The 21,485-nt window shown below is 45.8% G+C and overlaps 1 protein-coding gene across 24 annotated transcripts in view; it reads left to right on the plus strand.

Annotated features, from left to right (window-relative positions):
- Positions 1-1,372: 1,372 nt before the first annotated feature.
- TRIM9 (tripartite motif containing 9) overlaps positions 1,373-21,485 on the plus strand; it is a 131,693-nt gene continuing 111,580 nt past the window's right edge. For 5 of the 24 annotated variants that reach the window (XM_065593948.1, XM_065593946.1, XM_065593959.1 and 2 more), the window contains exon 1: positions 1,384-2,306. In XM_065593948.1, the coding sequence (XP_065450020.1) occupies positions 1,491-2,306 (816 nt within the window). In that variant the 5' untranslated portion in view covers positions 1,384-1,490. Of the gene's footprint in view, positions 2,307-21,485 lie in introns of all 24 variants that reach the window. The other 19 variants (XM_065593953.1, XM_065593954.1, XM_065593955.1 and 16 more) reach the window with 8 other exon arrangements.

A 21,485-nucleotide genomic window follows, 5' to 3' on the forward strand; every position in this document is an offset into this window, starting at 1 on the left:
GAATGGGGTTTTCATCTCCGAGCAGGGCGCCCAGAGGGCATTTCAATGGTAGCACCACTCCTGGCACTAGTTAATTCAGAAACAACTCTCCATTTGCAAAGGGACCTGAAGCTGCAGTTGCAGAATCTCCAGCCTCCGCCCTCGGCTGCTGCAGAGCACAGGGGGCTGGCTGCCAACTTTAGGTCGCAGAAGGTGCAGGGGCCTGGGCACGGGGGCTTCGGAGCCGATGGGAGGGAGGAACGAGCAGGCTGAATTTGGGGGCCCTTATTAATCACATTAGTAGATGTGCAGGTGAATGAGTCCCTGATGGTGTGGCTGATGTGGTTGGGTCCTCGGATGGTGTCGCTGGAGTAGATATGGGGACAGAGTAGGCAACGAGGTTTGTTACAGGGATTGGTTCCTGGGTTGGTGTTTCTGTGGTGTGGTGTGTAGTTGCTGGTGAGTATTTGCTTCAGGTGGGGGGGGGGCTGTCTGTAAGCGAGGAGGTGCTCATTCACCTGCACATCTACCAATGTGATATATGCCATCCTATGCCAGCAATGCCCCTCTGCCATGTACATGGGCCAAACCGGACAGTCTCTATGTAAAAGAATAAATGGCCACAAACCAGACCTCAGGAACGGTAACATACAAAAGCCAGAAGGAGAACACTTCAATCTTCCTGGATATCCAATAACAGATTTAAAAGTAGCCATACTTGAACAAAAAAACTTCAAAAACAGACTTCAAAGAGAAACAGCAGAACTAAAATTCAATTGCAAATTTAACACCATTAATTTGGGCTTGAACAGGGACTGGGAGTGGCTGGCTCACTACAAAAGCAGCTTCCCCCCTCCTGGAATTGACACCTCCTCATCTATTATTGGGAGTGGACCACATCCACCCTGATCGAATTGGCCCTGTCAACACTGGTTCTCTTGTGAGGTAACTCCCTCCTCTTCATGACAAGGGCACCTGGGGGCCCCAGCTGAGCCAGTGGCCGAATTGTGCAGGGCGCTGCACAGCGAGAGCCAGTCCCTGCCCCCCAGAATCGTACTGTCCCCTTCCAGCGCCGGGAAACTGAGGCCCGGAGTGATCCGGCGCGGGGACAGCTGGGACGGGAGCCACACACTCCCCTGACGCCCAGCGCCGGGTCTCCCCCTACGCCTGCAAGAGGCCCCAGGGGAGCCGCCGCCGCCTCCCCTAGTCCCGCAGCGCCCCCCGCGGTCTGCCTGGGCGGAGCCCGGCGGTCGGGCCGAGCCAATGGCGCGGGGGGGCGGAGCCTGGTGGGCGTGCCGAGCCAATGGCGCGGGGGGGCGGAGCCTGGCGGGCGGGCCGAGCCAATGGGGCGGCGGGGGCGTGGCGCGCGGGGCGGTGGGCTGGCGGGCGGCGCGGCGCGGCGGGCAGTGGAGCGGCAGGCCGGGCAGGCAGGCGGGCGCTCGCTGGCCAGGGTGCTGCTGCCGGGGCGCTGCGCACAGACCCCCGCGTCCCTCCCGCCCGCCCGCCCGCCCATGGACGAGATGGAAGAGGAGCTGAAATGCCCCGTGTGCGGCTCCTTCTACCGGGAGCCGCTCATCCTGCCCTGCTCGCACAACCTCTGCCAGGCCTGCGCCCGCAACATCCTGGTGCAGACGCCCGAGGCCGAGTCCCCGCAGAGCCGCCGGGCCTCGGGCGTCTCCGACTACGACTACCTGGACCTGGACAAGATGAGCCTGTACAGCGAGGCGGACAGCGGCTACGGCTCCTACGGCGGCTTCGCCAGCGCGCCCACCACCCCGTGCCAGAAATCCCCCAACGGGGTGCGGGTCTTCCCCCCCGCCGCGCCGCCGCCGCCCCACCTGCCCCCGGCCGGCCTGGCCCCCGTGCCCCGCAACGCCTGCCTCACCTGCCCGCAGTGCCACCGCAGCCTCATCCTGGACGAGCGGGGGCTGCGCGGCTTCCCCAAGAACCGGGTGCTGGAGGGGGTCATCGACCGCTACCAGCAGAGCAAGGCGGCCGCGCTGCGCTGCCAGCTGTGCGAGAAGGCGCCCAAGGAGGCCACGGTGATGTGCGAGCAGTGCGACGTCTTCTACTGCGAGCCCTGCCGCCTGCGCTGCCACCCGCCCCGGGGCCCGCTGGCCAAACACCGCCTGGTGCCGCCGGCCCAGGGCCGGGTGAGCCGCCGGCTCAGCCCCCGCAAGATCTCCACCTGCACGGACCACGAGCTGGAGAACCACAGCATGTACTGCGTGCAGTGCAAGATGCCCGTGTGCTACCAGTGCCTGGAGGAGGGCAAGCACTCCAGCCACGAGGTCAAGGCGCTGGGCGCCATGTGGAAGCTGCACAAGGTGAGTGCTGAGGCCGGAGTTGGCAAAGAGCCGCTCAGAGAGGGGGCGGCGGGGGGGGCAGACCTGGGGGGTCTGTCTGTCTATGTAGCCGGTCTGTCTGTCTATGTAGCCGGTCTGTCTGTCTGCTGTTCTGTAGCGCCTGTCCCCGGGGTGCCTAGGCACTGCCTGCTCGGTGTCCCCTCTCCCTTGCTAGCCCAAGCACTGTGAACCGGGGTCTTTTCCTTTCTGAAATGGGCAGAACATGGGGAGGGGTTCACCCCAGTGCAATTCTTGCACGTCCTCCATAAGCCTCCAGGCTGATGCCGCCTGCAGTCATTCGCCCTTCCCCAGGCTCCCATGCACTTCAGAGAGGGTTTTGGCTAAGGAAGGGGTAGGCACAGCGGGAGCTGGTCTAGGGTGTGCGGATGCATCTGCTCAGAGTGCGGGCCTGGCAGGTAACAGGGCATGACGGTTTGCAAAGGGCGAGCGGTGCCGGCCTCCTGGGGCACCGAGTGCCAGGGCTTGATGCAGCGTTGCTGATGAAGGGCTGTGTGTGGGCTGAGCATCTCTGTGTACCCTGAGTCATCTGGAGGTGGCGGGAGGTGAGGAGGAAGGTTGGGAGTGGGTGGGCAGCTCCCGACCTGTAACATAGAACTGGTGGTGCAATTGCATCAGTGTCCTTTACTGAATACTGATCAGCTGCTTTCTTGCACTCTCCCACTTTATAATGCACCTTCTTTGCCAAAGGCGGGTTAGGAGACTCCTGTAATGAAGCAGAATAACGAGAGGGGGGCTGCGATTCCCACTCCTCTCTCCATGCTGAGAAATTCATTTTTAATCCAGGACTGAGATGCAGAGTAGGCAATTTCCCCAGGGAAAAAACTAGTTGAGGCCAAGGAGCTGGTAAATACCGGTTTAAACCCAGAACCTGGGTTTTATTAGACTACATGAATGAAAATGACTGAAAAATAGCTAGCAATCTGATACTAGATTTGCGATAATCTAGTGTGCTTAGTTTCTTAGTGAAAGGGAATAAAATAAAACAAAATAAGAGTCTCTACTTAAAGCTGGGTGCTGTCTACTTCGAAGAGAACCTTCTGAACCTGGGACTTCCCCCTTCTGTGTGTAGCAGTGAAAATTACCTGTTTGTTTAGTAAACAAAGACGGAGGATTCCCAGATTGAGAAGTTTCTCTCTGAGGTAAACTGCCAAACGTACCGTCCAGTCCAGTACTCTGTCTCTCGACCTGGCTGGCTAAACTCGGTGAGTACCATGACTCACATTGAAATATTTCAAGATGTGCAAAGGTGGAAGACCGCTTGACCCGATTCCTGGTTATTTTGAGAGAGTTCATGAAGGTGGCACAGAGAGCCTTAGATGCCGAAATTGCAAAGAAAAAGTGAGTGGGAAGGCGGACCGTATGAGGAAACATTTTGCAAAATGCAGCGAAAAGAACAAAGAGACGCTGGAACCACCGACTTTGGCTAAACGTGTGTGAGTATTGGAATCAGCTGCTAAGGACGAAGGTACTGACAATTCTGCACTGCCCCTGCCAAGCACATTGAAAGAAAGCCAGATCCAGGTCAGCCAAAGACAACGAGGAGGAAGTGCCACGGTTTTTCCACCACGGAGGCATATGTTGGTAACAAAACCAACCCCAGAACTGAAACGAAAGATCGATTTGAAAATTGTAGAATTTTTGTATGGCTGTAATATTCCCTTTTCTGTTATTGAGCATCCAACGTTTCAAGCAATGATCCGCTGCCTAAGGCCAGGCTACAAAGCACCCAGTCGAAAGCAGGTGGCAGGTGAACTGGTAGACACCGTTACTGATGGCTTGAGGGTGGAAGCACACAATGAATTACGTGGAAAAGCAGTTACATTGAAACAAGATGGCTGGAGTAATGTGCCCAGTGACCCAGTGATAGCGGACTGGGTGCAGATAGGGAAAACTGTGGTTTATGTAGCAATAGTGGAAGCAATAAGAAGACTGGAAAGTACTGTGCTACATTGGCAAAAGAAGCCAAGGAGTTAGCCAATGAACTGTATGGTTGTGTTGTTAAGAGCTACCTGACAGACAATGAGAGAATGATGCAAAGTATGAGAAGTGATTTGGAACTAGATGACGACACATTGGTTACGTACGGATGTGCATCACACTGGCTCAGTCTACTTGGACAAGACCTTACCCCAAGTGCTTTGATGACACGTGTTGTAGTATTTTCATCATCACCATCAGCCTGCAGCCTGGTTAAAAGAATGCCAAGGATCTGTACAACCCCAAATCCCTGGTGACGCACAATGGAACAGTCAAATAACATGCCTGGAAACATACGTTAAAAATCGGCCGCATTATCTCAGGATTGTGAGTGATCATGAGGCAGAACTTGAAGAGAAAGTGGTCAGTATAATTAATAATCAAGGGATTTACCAAGAAGCAAAGAACTTGATCGGTCAGTTGAAACCAGTTGCTGTGGCACTTGACACACTCCAAAGGGACACATCAGCAATTGCTGTTTCATGCGAAATAGGGTTGGATCTGCTGATAAATGAAGATCTTGCAGCACACAAAGCAAAAGTACAAAAGAGATTTCATGAGGTCATTACTCCTGTACACATGTTGGCCAACCTCCTTCATCCAAAATACGTAGAAGAAATTGCCAGGCAGTGGTTGCTCAGCAAAAATCCCAACTTTCTGCCATATTTACTAGCATTTAAAGTGGAAGAAACTCCATATCCAAAATCAATGTTTTCATCCACTATCAAGGAAAAAGTTCCCCCTGTAACATGGTGGAAGAATTGGAAGAATGCTGATATTCCATCTGACTTCATAGAACTGGTGGTGCAGTTGCATCAGTGTCCAGCAAATTCAGTGGGCACAGAACGAATCTTTTCAAACGTTGGATACATCCATTCAAAACTGAGGGTTGGTCTATCCGCTACATCAAAGTTGGTCTGCTACAGAATGCTGTGTGGCCAAAAGGACTTGGCGTGGTAATCTGCAACGCTGCATGTTTCTGATTGCTGCTTCAAGCCCACAACTCTGCATTATTGTCATTTTCACGTTTTTGATTATTGTATATATAATATTGAAAACTGACATCTGAGTCATGACACCTATAACTTCCTTAAGAAAATACCAAACTGAAATGTACACAGACATGCGGAGGCTCAGGATTATAATCATATATATTAATTATGTCCACTGCGGTTTAGCTTTTTCTTTGCACAACCCTAAATTAATCTACAGCCGTATGTAACCACAATTAGAATAGGTAACTAAAACTAAGTGTAATGTCATGTACATTAACAAAACAGTTAAAATAGAAAATGCCTTAAATGGGGACTAATTAGGTTTTCCTGGAGTGATAAAAAACCATGATTTGGCTTGGTAAATCCACCGCTGGTAAATACCATACCATGCCTGCTCAGATGCATGTTGGTGACCTCCCGTCTAAGGTAACTAGGGCAGAAGTGACTGGGATGTAGGCAGACAGGGCTCAGTGAAATGTGTATTCTGATGAAACATGAAAGCCCAGCCTCATTACTTGGGCTAACATTGAAATAATTGCCCCTCTGTAATAAACAGGAGCTGGAGGGCAGGGCACATTGGAAGGAGTAGGTGGAAAATCTGTGATGTAAGAGATATTGACATGTGGGCCTGTCTCTCCCAACCCCTAACGAAATAATTTTCCAGGAACATCTTCATTTATTCATGTCGTGTTTTGACACAACATATGGAGGCAAACAGCCCTGTGGAGAATACACCAGGACTGCCGTGTTGTAATTCTGTCCTCTGTGTAAATTGGGCAGGGGGGGCGTTCTCCACACTGACAGGCTGTCACTTCGCTTGACAGCTGTGCTATTCCGAATGGAAAAGGAATTAAAGGCTTGTGCTACACTAAGCAATATTGTACGTGTGTTTGAAAGAGGGTTGTTCTTCTGGCATTTAAAGAGCTGCAGTGTTGCTACAGCTGGGTTGCAGTGGCTGCATTGTAAGTACAATATTATTAGGCTTGGAAGGATTCGATTTTGACTGGTAAATGTCAGTAAACGTTGATTTCACTATACACACACAAACCGACAAAAAATATTTCCATCGATAATCAAAATTTACAGATAGAGTAAGAAAACTACTGCCAGAGAACTATTAGAGTTTGGTTGAAGGATATTTACATTGTTTATTTGGACATATGATGTTGTGTTTATATTTCAATGGTTAGAAGGCTTTAACTTGTTGAATTTCAACATCTACTGTCATTAAATCATTATTGTTTGACCCCTTCATTGCCTGATGTTCCCTCCCTCCCCATAATTTCCTTCAACTGTGGGCATTTAAATCTATAAAACTAGGGGAAAATGTTTAAAAGTAAACATTGATATTATCCTTCAGAATTATAGAAAAATAAATATTTAATACAAATGGAATATTATTGATAGCAACTAGTAGTTTTCACACTGATCTTTTGACGTCTATATCATCCTGCTGCTGCATCTCACAACCTGACTAACATATTGACCTACTAATGAAACTCACGTGCATATTGTGGTCCATCAGTGCGTTAACATGACATGAACCCTCAACTAATGTGAGTGCTGTGCTATGTTTTACAATGGGTGAGAGAAACAGCTGTTTCCCACTGAGGAGAATGTCTATTAATTTACCAAGAGCATCCTATTTTCACATGGAGGACCCTTCGGGGCCAGATCTTCAGCTGGGGTAAATCAATACATCTCCTTTGAAGTCAATGGACCTATGCTGATACACAGTAGTGGAGGACCTTACCCGTCAAATCATGCATGTAAATGTCTCCAAAACAATGGAGCATCATGGGTAAGAGGTATTTTCATTATGGTTTGTTTGTGAGCACTGGAATGGGTTACCTGGGGAGGTGGTGGAATCTCCTTCCTTAGAGGTTTTTAAGGTCAGGCTTGACAAAGCCCTGGCTGGGATGATTTAGGTGGGGATTGGTCCTGCTTTCAGCAGGGGGTTGGACTAGATACCCCCTGAGGTCTCTTCCAACCCTGATATTTTATGCGTCTATCCTAGTTAACCCCTTATCTTTTGGTGCTCTTTAGCTCTGATGCAGCAAAGCGCTTAATTATGTGCCTAAGTTTAAGCACATGAGCAGTCCTGGTGACTTTAGAGTTAAGCACACACATACATGCTTTGGGGCTTTTGTTCTCTTGATTAGGCTTGGCTTTGCTAGCGTATCTTCATTTTTACTGTCTTTTTAAAATAAAACTCTAGTGGAGAATTCTTGCTCTGTAAAGTCTTGTCTTCAGTGCCGCACGGGCACGCACCGTTAGATTTTAATGCCGTTTGAAGTTATAATTTCTCATTCACATTACCTCTTCTCCTGGAGAATTGAATCCGAATGTTAAATCGTGCCTTTTTCTGAGTCATCCTCAGTTTCGGCAGGTGTTTGAAGGGCTTGCTGAGATGCCTGCAGTGACTGAAAGGGGTTTAGTGTTATGTTCCGCTGGGGATATGTTAGGGCAGGAGGGGATCATCTGTTAGCTGGCATTTGAATGGGGTATGGTTGTGTAATTGAATTCATGACAGAGAAGCCGGAGCATGAGTCGGTGCCTTGGAGATTTCATCCATCAAAATCAATAACACCAACTATTTCCGCATAGGGCACACCTGTGCTGCAGCTGGGGGGTGTAATTCCCAGCGTGGACAGACGTACATGCGCTAGCTCTGCTCCAGCTAGCGGGCTAAAAATAGCAGCGTGGCCGTGGCAGCTCGGGGTAGCCCCCTGAGTATGTACCTAGGATTTCAGCTGGGCTTGTACTCAAGTGGTTCACCCGAGCTGCTGCCCACTTCTCCGCAGCCACACTGCTATTTTCAGTGCACTAGAGTTCGCATGTGTCTGCTTCCCGGAGCTGGGAATTACACCTCCCAGCTGCAGTATAGTCATAGCCTTAGGTCTGATCCTGCAGGGAGGCTGTGTGCCTCTGGGAAGGTACCAAGCGGCCTCTAGATGTCCCTTCCAGGGACCCTCACAGCATCAGGCCCTTACATGCAACCAAGCCTGGCTAAAAGAGCTACTTTCAAAGACTGAGAAATATTGTTCCTATTTGCCTAGTCATTCTGCAGTGATAGAGAGGGATTATTGGCTCAAATGCCGCTCTGGAGCTTGCAAGAAGGAATGACAAAGATTGTGAACCACCTGCATAATTATAAAATGGTTACATGCCAAATATACTTTGCGCTACATTTGTATCATTCATTGTAATAAAAGATGAACATGATCATTGGTTAAATCTATGATGAACGAAGAATGCCTTGAAAGCAATGTTGATATATCGATACGCGACTGCCCGTGCAATTGCAGTTAAATACAGTATGCTTTACTGAGGAATGAGACCATTCAACTCCCTCTATACAGCTCTTTAACAAGTGACCCAGTTTTTCACCATCCAGTGAAAGCGGGCTGTCGGAGAGTAACCTCTGCTTCCACAGGGCTGAATGTATCGTTCTCGCAGATGGTTATTTCAAAACATTAGCTGCATTGGGGCACATTTAACCATAGATATTTCAGAGAGCAGTGATTTTGGAAGTGCACCCAGATAAAGAGAGAAATTCCTTTTCTTAGCTGTCCTGTTTTCTACAGCAGCTGTTGAAAACGCCTTCATGCGATCATAGAAGAAAATGGCTTTATGGTCTGAAACAGCCTCATTTTAAAAATGTACAAAAATTGCTCTCTGGACTTTCTGTGCAGACAAATCTGATTACTTGTTCTGTCAAAGGGAAAACCACAACATGGGTCTAAGTCCTATATTCCCAAGCTCCTCTTGATCTCAGTGGGAAATCTGAGAGTCTAATGTTTGTTATTAATTATTATGATGATTTTATTTATTATTAATCGTGTTTATTACAGCAGTGCCTGAGGGTCAGCCAAGCATGGGGGCCCATTGTGCAAAGCAGTGTTCAGACAGGGGAGTAGGTGGTCCCTGCCCTGAAGAGCTTACAGTCTAAATAGACAAGACAGACACACACTATAAAGGCTAGACCACAAGAATGGCAACCCAGACTTTTGCTGAGGATTAAATATGGCTACAGGTTTTCTGAGATAGTCACTGAAAAGGCCGTGGCATGGTTCTGTCTCTCTAAGAGTTTTAGCCTGTTGCCCATCACTGTAGTATCAACAGCAAAATCCCTAGTGGACTCAGTGAGGTCACTGGCACGTCTTCCTTTCTTGGGATAAAAACTCTGCTTGGGGTTATGTTTTTGCGTTTTTAGATGTACTTGTTTCGTGTTGATTTGTTTCAGTGTTGTTTGGGGGCGTTATGCTGGTTGCTTGGGGTTTATTGGGTAGGAATGTCATTGTTGGGAGTGTAATTTGTCTGGCAGAAAGATCTGTTATGTGTTAGCCCTAGTCCCAAATGCCCCGTCACAACCCACATTAGTGCAACACAGAGATTTGTTTTTCGTCTTTTGTACAATTAAGGGATTCAGCTACCCTGACATAGCATGCAGGAAACTGCCACAGGAGATCATTGAAATATTTGATGAGTCACTTGCAGCACAAATTCACTGGCATCCGGATCATATTTTATGGCTTTTTCACAAACACAATCATGTGCAACAAATCAGGATACACACACAACTGGCAGAAAGAAAGATACAGGAAGGAAATTGGAAGAAAAAAGGGGGCTTTTGTGGCAGACCCTTGCTGCATGGCTAGCCACAGTTCTGTTCCTGCTGCTGGAATTAGAAATCTCACTGCTGGCTTGCAGCAGTGATCTTTTGGGGTAGGCTGGGCTGAAATTTCAATCGGCACACTTGGACTTAGCACATGCAGAAGGAGGAGGCCCTTTCAGACTCTAGTGTGTTTCTGGGGTATCACAAAGAGCAGAAAGGTACAGCAGAGCTCAAATGAGATGTCAGGTGTCTCATCACATCCCCTCCTATGGTTCCCACGCACGTTTTTTGTTGATTCGTTTGTTTTTAATAGTGCAAGCTAAGCAGCTTAACAAACACAGCCAACGTATGCTATGAGTTGGGTACCTGAATACACCATGCTACTTCCCCAGCCATTCAGGCACATCAACATGGGCTTTTCTTCTTCTTCTCCATCATCTCTTTCTTCCTGATGTGACTTGGCATCAGAGGATCATCCCTGTAAGACCATAAGATCGTAGGATGGGAAGGGATCTCCTGGTCATGCAGTCCAGTCCCAGCTATCACAGGCAATCTCGGCATATCATCCCGTTCATACATTTATCAAGCTCCATCTTAAACCAGTTAGGGTTTCCTGCCCCCGCTCTTCTTATGGGGAGGCCATTCCAGATTAGGAGACCGATCCAATTCCCAGTGGACTCCATGAAAAGACTCCTACTGATTTCAGTGGAAGTTGGATTGGGCCCTAGATTATAGGTTTCAAGTGGGATTTTAAGTGGTGATGGGCCTTGTATTGGTTGATCTGCCCAGGAGAGAATTTCACCTCCCAAAACATGTCCATGGCAGCCCTCTTGTCTGATGGTGGATCTTTGCCATTGCATCATCTGGGGAATGTCAGGTCACGACAATTTTAATGGCTCACAGCAGGAAAACAAGAGCTCCACGGGTGACACTCCAATCTTTAATAGGCTGCCAGTAGGGAGAGGGAAATTGACTAATGTGTGATCTGGATATCTGTTGATCCAGGATGGTGTTGGAACAGATGAGGCAAGTGATGCAAAGAAGAGAGAATCTTTTCTGAGTCATGAAATGAAAGTTGTTGTGATCTTAATTTTGTGCCTGCTGCTCCGCACATCTGCACAAACAGAAAGTGAATAATGCCACCTACACACTAGTATCTGCCTTAGGGACAGTAAGAGTCGGAGCAGGCAGCAGAGCCAAGGTACTGAACGGAAGACAGCATTATTCATTAACTTACTTGCCTGGCCCAGCTGTATGTCATCTGCTGGAGAAAGAAGTTTTTGTAGGTAACCACTTTCTTGTGACATACAGTTGCCCGGTTCTAGAGGGATTCCTTTAACACATGATGCTCACGGGAAAGATCTGAGGAATCGCTTTGCAGACAAAGCTTTATTTGCATTTGCAAAGTAAAGTATTCGCTGTTAAAACAAGAGTGGCTAGAATCTGCACTTTCCCAAGCCTGAGCATTTTACTAGAATCCCAGTGTTCTTTCTCCACAACCTCTTCATTCTTGCTTCCCAATGGCTAACTTCATTCCCGATCCCTTCATTTTTCTTTGATTCCTGGAGGCAGATGCTTGGCTGATGGAAACGAGCGCAGATCCTTAGAAATCAAAGTGAGGCCAAAGTTTCGTTAAGGTCAATAGAGTTACATCGGTTTACATCAGCAGAGGATCTGGCCCCTGATGGTCTTTAGTCTTGCTTTGCATAAATGTTTATTTATAGTATGGCTTTCTGTCAAGTGTTTTTTTTTTCAGCTATGCTGCAGTTAACAGAATAATATGTAATCCGGAATAGCTAATTAATCAAAGCTAATTTAATACATCGTTTTACAGCACATTCCGGAGGACTGCATTGGATGCTAGTATAAATCCTCTGCTGAGTTACACCAGATGAGTATCTAGGACTAAGGCTAGGTCTACACTACCCGCCTGAATCGGCGGGTAGAAATCAACCTCTCGGGGATCGATTTATCGCGTCTCATTGGGACGCGACAATCGATCCCTGAATCAACGCTCTTACTCCACCAGCGGAGGTGGGAGTAAGCGCCGTTGATGGGAAGCCGCAGAGGTCGATTTTGCCCCCGTCCCTACAGCGGAGTAAGTCGGCTGCGATACGTCGAATTCAGCTACGCTATTCGTGTAGCTGAATTTGCGTATCTTAAATCGACCCTCCCCTGTAGTGAAGATCTGCCCCAAATTTCTAAAGGTCTTCAGGTGCCTAAAGATGCAGAGAGGTGCCCAGTGGCCAATGGGAGTTAGGTGCCTTCATGCTCTGGAAAATCCCACTAGATGCCTATCTTCATCTTTAGGCATCTAGATACCTTGTAAAATCTGGCCCAAGTTCCTTGTTTTTAATGGAAAATTAATTTCAGCCAATTCCATAAATGAGGATCCCCTTGGCCTGATTCGCCTCACACTTACACTGGTGTAAATCAGGAATAACTCAGCTGAAGTCAGTGGAGATAGACTGGTTTAAAACCAGTGTCAATGGGAGGAATGAGACGTCTTTCTATTGGAAGCTACAGTAGGTAGCAATGTGTCCTTTGATTCTCTGTATTCCAAGGATGAGAAAGCAGACGATTTAACATGCAGTGTAAACATTGCACAGGGTATTAAGTAAAAGATGTTAAGAATGAAAAAAACATTGTTTATATTTAAGCTTCACAAGGTGCACAGTCAGACCAAACAAAGAGTACGCCCGCAGCAGCGTTCAGCCAGGAATACAGTCCCAGGGAGATTACACTTCTGTTCCTCCGTGCTCTTTCTTCTCACTCCTCAATAAAAACCAATCCCCCATGGTTAGAGGGTCATATTTTAAATACACCATCTAGTTTGTTAATGTATATTCCCCCAGTCTGGAAAGCTCCTGCCCTTTCCATCACTCTAGTTGAAATCTCGGCTGTGCATAACAGAGAAATTGTACCGTATTTCCATGACAATAACTACATGTGGTTAATCTTTTAACCAAATAAGAGGATTGTTCAAGAAACAAAAGAAAAGGACTAGTCTTTAGAGGTTGTGAACCTTCTTACAGGACATATGCTTTCTAGACATCAGAGCAAATCATTCTGAAATATTTTCATCTTCTTTCTTAGAATGTGAAGAAACTTTTGCCATAACACGGTAGCATTCCCATTTAAGCTGGGTTTTTTTTAAAAGTCATTTTCAAACTGGGTAACAGCTGCCTTGGAAGCAAGTGTTTTTTCTTAAAAAGATGCCTTTTTTCTCAAAGAGAATCATTTAAAAATGAGCCTCAGCCGCTTGTCATTACACTGTCACAACACCACACATCGTGAGGTTCTTATTATAAACATAAAATGGACAACAGTTTTGTTCCAATTTGATCATGGCTAAGCCTTCCTCTGTACTTAGGATTTTCATGTTTTCTTTGCTCTGTTTGGGTTGGTAGATTGCCTTACAAACAGGCCAGCTCATGCAAGGTGTCCCCACTCACTCCAAGTGGAAGAATTGTTTGAGAATGTGACGTAGTTAACCAAACCAGACTAATATAATTAATCTCTGACAAACACAATGCAGGTAACACTGAGGCTGACATGTCTGAATTCCAGTTATAGTAAGGGATCTAAACAATTCCTATTATGTAGACATCACGAGGGAAAGATTCTAAGCTTCCTGGACAATGGAAAATATAGTTAGGCTTGGAAGAATTCAATTTTTATTCGTAAATGTCGGTAAACCTCGACTTCACAAACGGATGGAAAAAAATATTTCCACCCATAATAATTGAAATTTACAGATCGGCAAAGTAAGAAAAATGCTGCTTGAGAATTTACTGGAGTTTCATTTAAGGATATTTATGTGGTATATTTTGACATGCTGTTGACAATTTGTGTTTTAATGGTTATAAAGCTGTAGCTTTTTGAAATTCACCATCTACTGTCATGAAATAATTTTTGTTTGACCCTCTCCGTTGTCCGACCTCATCCATAATTTTCCACAACTGGGAAACTTTTAATAAATAAAAATAAGGAAAAAATGCTTTAAAATAACTATCAATATTATCCATCTGAATTATACAGAAATACAAATCTAATTCTGCCAAGCCTACATAGAGACACTGGACCTGATTCTCACAGATGCTAGTAAAACTCCATTGGATTTACCGGAGTTCTTTCTGTTTTAACTCTGTTGTAAATGCCCATTGCTTCAAAGCGGCTCAGTCACCCTACCTAAATCAAGATATCGATGGTTGTCTTCTAGATCACCATGGATAGCACCAGTTGAGCAAGCCACATTACACCCAATCACTTGACAGGGAAAATCTGTTCAGAATAGGTATCAATTTATTTGACTAATCTAGAATGAATTAGATGTTCTGTTTGGGAGAAATACTGGCTGTTTCTGTCCTTGAAGAATGTACTATCTACCTGTGTTTGAACAAGGAATTAATTGTTGAGATGCTGGTTTGACAATGGACCAGAGAAGAAAAAAGACTGCCCCTATGAAATGAAAAAACGAATTGAACAGCTTTTGTGCAAGAGCGCCTTGCTTCTGCAAGATCTATAGAATTCCCTGTTGTTTAGCTCTCAAGCAAAGCACCTGGGGGAATTGGTTGCAATTAGAGCTAGGTGAAATTTTTCATGCAAATTATTTTTACACTGAAAAATTCCAATGCAGGTGGACCAAAACAATTGATAGATCTGGGTCGATTTCAGCTAATTGTTTCAGTCTAATAAAAACATTTTAAAAAAGAGAAAAGTCAAAACAAAGTGTTTTCACGTTTTGTTTTGGAAAGACTTCATTTTGGAATGTTACTCAGTTTTATTTTTTTTTTAAATATGTTATGAAACCCACAAAGATGAAATGACGCCTTTTGTTTTGGTTCAAACAAAAAGTTTCATTTGATCCAAAATGATTTTTCTTTTTGTTACTTTTCCAGTTTACCAGAAAAACTGAAAAAAAAAATCTGTTCTGGGTTGACCCGAACCAATTATTTCTTTAAGTTCAACAACCACACTGAAAAACCTGTAATTCTCATAGCTCAGGTTGCAACAGCTCTTTATTTTACACATTTGGGGCCAGATCATTCTGTTAGTGTGTAGCTGAGTATGACCCAGGTGCAACCATGTGCAGGAGCCGGCCCTTATGTTTTACAATATACGGTATTCTAGGATTGATTGAGAATCCTGGCAGGTGGATGGAGAAATGTAGTATTATAATGTCTTAAACAAGGGAGCAAAACTTGTAGCTAGAAAAAGAAAGTGAACTTTTGTTTTGAACATTCTCTTAAGCCAGCAGTTGGCCCTAACAACAAATTAGATTGTCAAGACTTTAGGCTGTATGATGTCTTGTTGAACTACACAAAAACACAGTAAACACGATAAATACATCTACTTTCAAAGATACATTTTTGCATCTGATTAGCCATCAAATTGACTGTGTTACAAGACTATAGAAATGCTAATAGATCAGTGCTCTGTTTCCTAAATGGGCATTCGGTGGACAGAGCTCAGGGGAAGGATCTAACAGTTAAAGGTTTTTAAGATCAGTGTTAATTACGTCTTTCCTATGACTAGCCTTTTATTATCTGAAAAAGTGGGGCAGACATGAACATTAACGTGGTGTGACTATTGCAGGCTCCCCGGGGTGCACGGGGTTAGCCATCGCCCAAAGATGAGGGCTCAGCTCTTCAGTTGATGTAAGTGGCGTAGCTCCATTGAAGCAAATAGAGCAACACTGGTGTTCTCGGGTGTAGAATCTGGCTCAAGCTCTTGAATGCCTGCTGTGGAGTTCCCGGTCTGATTCTTAAATGCTGTAGCTGTTCTCATCTGAGGCTGGCACTTGCATTTTAGAAACAGAATAATCGCGTATGGAAGTCTGATTTGAGCAGTCCTCAAAAATCTCAGGCGAGATCTGCAGATGGCGTAAATAGCTGGAACTCCCCAGACGTCAGCGGAACCATGCTGTTTGCACAGCTGCCGCTCCGTCCCTATGATGGAAACCTTTGCATTCAGTTCCATGAGTCCCTTTCTGACATGCTGACCTTGGGGCGTTAGCCTGTCATTTCCCGCCCCCCCTCCTCTAGTCACAGTTCTCCGCGGCAGGGTTGTATAGGGTGTGCAAATGAATGAAAGCTTACGGTTGTTTTGACAATTAGAGGCTGAATAATGCATTTGTGGCATCATTTAAACCATAGCTCTCCGGCTGTAGCCAGTTCTGTATTCCACCCCACGCTTAGAGCCTGGATTCTTCTGTGATGGAATCCCTCTGTACCCCTGGTATTAAGCTAATATGATCTTTTGTTGTGGTTCAAAGAGAATTAATAGGAATTTAAATAAGACATTAGATGAAGTGAACACTGCGTGTGTTTAGGGGTTTCTCTCTTTGAGACTGGATGTAGCTTTTGAAAGCGCTGCGGGGACATTTGTACGTCTCCTTTATGATAATATTGTTCATAGTTGGAGCCAAATGAACTAGTCCATAAACCTGAGCAGATGGCCAGTGAATATTCTGCCTGCCATTCTGCTGTCCTAGCAACATATGCTAGGAGATCAGCTCGGCCAAGGCATTCTTCCGACTTCCCCACTTTCCTTCTCTCCCTTACCTCTTGACCTTTGCACACTGCTCACACACATCAGCTGTAGGCTAATGAGAAGATACTGCTTTTCCCCCACCCCCTCTCTCCAAGCAGCCTGTGTTAGGCAGCCATGGCTCAGTCTACCAGTTGCTGTGGGCATCAGTTCCTCTGAGCCAGTAGGCCCTGCACTTTAGGAGCAGTTTTTATGGACCTGCAGAAGCAGCCCTAGAACACAGATTTGAATCACACACTGATTGTTGAAAATAAAAGACTGGGTCACCACTGCATGACTCTTGATTTTATTCTGCTATCACTCCATTGAAATGAAAAGCTGGTGGTGAATCAGGCCTTGAAATGGCACATGTTCTGTGCCGGTATATCAGGGTATCCATCTTGAGAGCATTGATCTAGGACCAGATTCACTGGTACACTTTGTGCTGCTGTGTTGTCTCAAAGCAGCCATGAGTTAGATCGAACCAGAGTGGCACAAAGCAGCTAGAGAATACTGGTGAATGTGGCTCTCAACATCTGTGCCTGTGTTAATGTGTGAGAAAGATTTATAAGGCAGCAAGAATGGGAACTGTTACCATTTCTTTCACACCCTTCTGAGGATATTCGAAAGATCAAGGCTGGGTTTGGGATTCAGGAACTAGAGGGGGATTGACACGATATGGGTTCAATTCCCTACTCTGCCACAGATTCCCTGTGTGACCTTTGGCAAGTCACTTAATCTCTGGGCCTCAGCTCCCACCTGTGCAATGTGGGTGTAATACTCCCCCTTGTCTGTTTTGCTAGCAAACACTTAAGGGCAGAGGCCGCCTCCTGCTGTGTGTACCTCCAGCACCTACTGCAATGGACCCAGATTTTATCTGGGGCCTCTATGAGTTAGTGTAACGTAAATTAGCATACTAAAGATTATGGTAATGGACCTAACATACTTCTACTGTACATTTTCTGAAAAATTAAGGTATGCTGAAAGCTTCCATGGGACTTGGCAAGGACTTTGTTAATCCAATGTGCTATTTGGCATCCTCTCTCAGAACATACCAGGGCTTTAGCCGGAGATTCTAAACCAGGCCCATCCAGGAAAGCACATGAGCACGTGCTTAACTATAAGGTGAAGTCACTGGCACTTAGGCACATGCTGAAATGCTTTCCTGAATTTAGGGATCAGAAGAGAGAGATTGGACAGGTTTATGGAAGTGGAAACCATCTCGGGCTTGGTGCCATTCTAATAATGACTAATAAAAAATAATCAGAATTGCTACATAGCCCAAAATGGCAGGTATTTCACTGTCCCGCCTCTGCATGTAGTCCTCTTTCCTTGGCAAGAATCAGCAGACCAGGGCTGGGAATGTCAAAACACAATTGAAGTCTTTTCAGGGTGGATGGCTGTTAAGCCCTAATTTTACATTCTGAGAAAGCCGCTGAAATGCCACTCCATTGTCCCAGAGCCGTGTTTTACTGCTTGCCTGTCGTTTATCCGGCTCCCTCTTATTCTTTTCTTAATTTACAGGCGTCTCGGTGTAAAGGTGCCAATTTCTTTTTTTCCGGCGAGTGGGAAAAGTTCAAGTTTGCTTCATTGTAGGAAATGAACTCAAAATTCTCCAAAGAAGGCAGCGCTCAACCACGTGGACTTTAAAATATCCAGGATTCACATCCCTGCCTTCTGTCCTGTGGAAGCTTTTGTTGTCTCCCTCGTGATCTGGGCTATGTGCTGAATTCTCTGGGAATGCAAACACTGATTGGAGCTTGACATAGATTTATATGCCATGCATCAGCCAGAGCTCCAGCACTAACACCCAGGTGACATTTCTCATCACTGGTTTTGTTAGTTTGTTTTTTTCCCCATAGTGCAATGTTTAGGTATTGTAATCAGCTGGGAGATCCTGTAATAAGGGAGGGTTTTATACCCAGCGTTATCTTACGTTTCAGCCTTTAGCTACATAATAAAGTAGAGGAGAAGTAAGCCCCAAATCCTTTTCCCTTCAGTTTGCTAATGGCAGATGATAGTGTAGATTGAGTGCGAACGGCAAAAAGGTTTTTATTGCATTGATTGTGCAGTGGCTTCTGCTTATTATGCTGCGTTTCTGAAGCTACTAACCGATGACGGATTGGTCTATAAATCTGTGACACAGATTGCTGGCTAGCATCTCTGTCAGTTTCTGTGCACCATGTCACATTATCAGACGGTGATGGGTTCTGTCTTTGCAAGACGCTAAAAGACACCGCCTCCCTCTCCCGGTGGTAGCTGTGTGGACTGGCGGGTTGATCCAGTTTTTCTCTCCTCTTCTGCAGGCCCAACACAAGTCAGAGGTTGTGAGGAGGGGAGATTATGAAGAGATTTATTCCCTTCTAGTCCCTTTCTACAGCACTGGCTGCTTCCTTTCCTCTCTACCTTATGGCCAGCTCATGTCAGACCGTCTCAGAGCTGGAGCTAGGGGCAGTGTAGTCCAGTGGACGGAGGCTGAGTTGGGAGGCTTAGGTTTTATTCGTGGCCAGTAGCTCTCTTTGAGTTTAAGGCAAAACAGCTGGCCCCAAGTTTTCAAAAATGGCCTCTGGTTTTGGATGCATTAAAGAAAAGAATAATTTTAGAATAGAAAAAAATATTTCCCCCTTCCCCCCCCCCCCCCGAAGAGATAAAAGTTTCATTGTATATTTCCTGAAAATGGACCAGGGAATTATTCTGCTTAGGAATGGACTGAAACTCCCATACGGTGCTTTGCCAAAAGGAGATGCTTTTTCTGCGGTGCTTCTTCATAATGCATTCAGCGACTAGCAAAGTAATATCGAAGCAGTGTGTCCTTTTTGTGAGGTCCTGAGATTGTCGATAATAGAGGGGTTTTTTTTCTTGTAACCTGCTACACTAAATGATGATAGATATTAAATGTGACTATTCTTTATCGCCTTAGCTACTGTTTAGCTTCTGCTTCAGCTGATTACAATCTCCAGTTATTTGGTATCTGTCCAAGTACTACAGTTACTGTAGCTGTTCAGTAAATACGTAGTTACAGTATCTGCAGGGGAACAATATTTATTTAGAAGGCACGAGGCTCGGAGAAAAGACAAGCTAGTAGATGTATATTTATATGCAGGTGCTGCTTGTATAGCGTATGGGCCAGATCCACAGATGGTGTAAATTGGGATAGATCCGTTAATTTTACATCATCCTCTGAGGCTCTGAAAATAAAGCAGGTAGAATTTCTGCAAAGACACATCTTCCTTTGGTGTAAATTGGGGTAGCTCCGTTAGCTTCACCGTTTTGTTTTCATGAGTTACAATGAGATCCACTTCCTGTGACTCATGCAGAAATGAAGTCTGCACGCCGCACTTCGAAGACATTCATTTCATGCATCACACCTTAGTCAGGTAATTCGAAGAGAAGTTTCTTTCACCGTGCTGTTTTGGGGTAGGGGGCTGTTGTTTTAATTGTTAGGTCCGTTTGCAGCTATATGGAGTTCACGTCAGGAGAATGACACCGCACAAGGTCATTTGTGGCGGTCGGCATCAAAGAGTCTTTCCGCAGTAGCAAGTGCACTGAGCATTTGGCATCAGGAACCTGGGAAAATAGTGTGTGCCCACTGTAACAGTCTACTCCTAGCAGAAGAAAGGAGACTGCTGCTGTATGCCATGTACAGGTTGAATAATTGCTACAACTGTCATCAGACTCATGGCGTTCATGATATTCTTGGTTTTGAAAAAGCACCTGTGACTTTTGCCCCATTAGGACTTTTGCATGCCAGTGGCTGGGCAATTGGGTGGGCTGGTAGGTTGGGAGCTATGAGTGAGCCCATGTGTGAGTGAATGAACAAATGGATCTGAACGAATCCTGAATCTCGGCAGTGGGTTAGACTGGATGACCCTTGCGGTCCTTTCTAACCCTTTGATTCTAAGTGATGGGTAAATGTGCAGGCAAACAGTTGTGTGCAATACTTCGAGACACGTGTCTTGATGAGAAGGCATGATTAAAATCTCATGCAGGTTTTACACCATTATAATGCCATTGACTTCAGTTACTGATTCTAGAGCTATCTAGTACACACCGCTAATGTCGACAGATGCAAAGCCCATGATCTAAATGAACTCCTTAAACATGAATTTATACACAATGGCAAAGGCAATTCTTTGAGCATTCCTGTGTATTATAGATCTCAAAGTAACTCATTTCATCCGTGTATAGAAATCTGAATTTAAAAAGACTCTGGGTCGAGATTTTCAAAACTGACTAGTGGTTTTGGGTGTCCAAACTGAAACACCTCGAAGTGGCCTGAATTTCAGAGAGGCACATGCCTTCTGTAAATCTAGGGTGACCAGATGTCCCGATTTTATAGGAACAGTCCCGATTTTGGGTCTTTTTCTTATATAGGCTCTTTATTACCCCCCACCCCTGTCCCGATTTTTTACATTTGCTGTCTGGTCACCCTAGGTAAATCTAAAGCATCTCCAGGTGGACATCCAAAAATCAGGGTCACTCAAAAGCACTCTTCGTGTTTGAGAATGTTGTCCTTAATCTATAGCATTGAGACTACAGGCTATAAATAGCTAATCGCTATCAAACATAAAACCCCAGTGCCTTATAAAGCACATATCTGGACATTTTATCAGTCCCACTGAGGTACATCAGCTTTTCCCTTTAATTAAACGTAGAAATCCTCTGCCTGTAGATACACCTCTACCCCGATATAACATGGTCCTCCAGAGCCAAAAAATCTTACCGTGCTATAGGTGAGACTGCGTTATATTGACTTGCTTGGGGCCCCCTGCTCCTTGTCCCCTGACCGCCCCCTCCAGAGACCCCCGTCCCTAATCACCTCCAGGACCCTACGCCCTACCTACCCACCTGCTCCTTGTCCCCTGACTGCCCTGACCCCTATCCACACACCCTGCCCCGACAGGCACTCACCAGCAGCAGTGGAAAGAGGAGCAGCCCAACCCCAGCCCGCTCCACTCTGCGAGCTCCCAGTCACGGCGCTCCGCTTCCCGCCGTTGGTGAATGCGGGGAGGTTGGGGA

Source organism: Chrysemys picta, chromosome 4, assembly GCF_011386835.1.
Source record: "Chrysemys picta bellii isolate R12L10 chromosome 4, ASM1138683v2, whole genome shotgun sequence".
NCBI lineage: Eukaryota > Metazoa > Chordata > Testudines > Emydidae > Chrysemys > Chrysemys picta.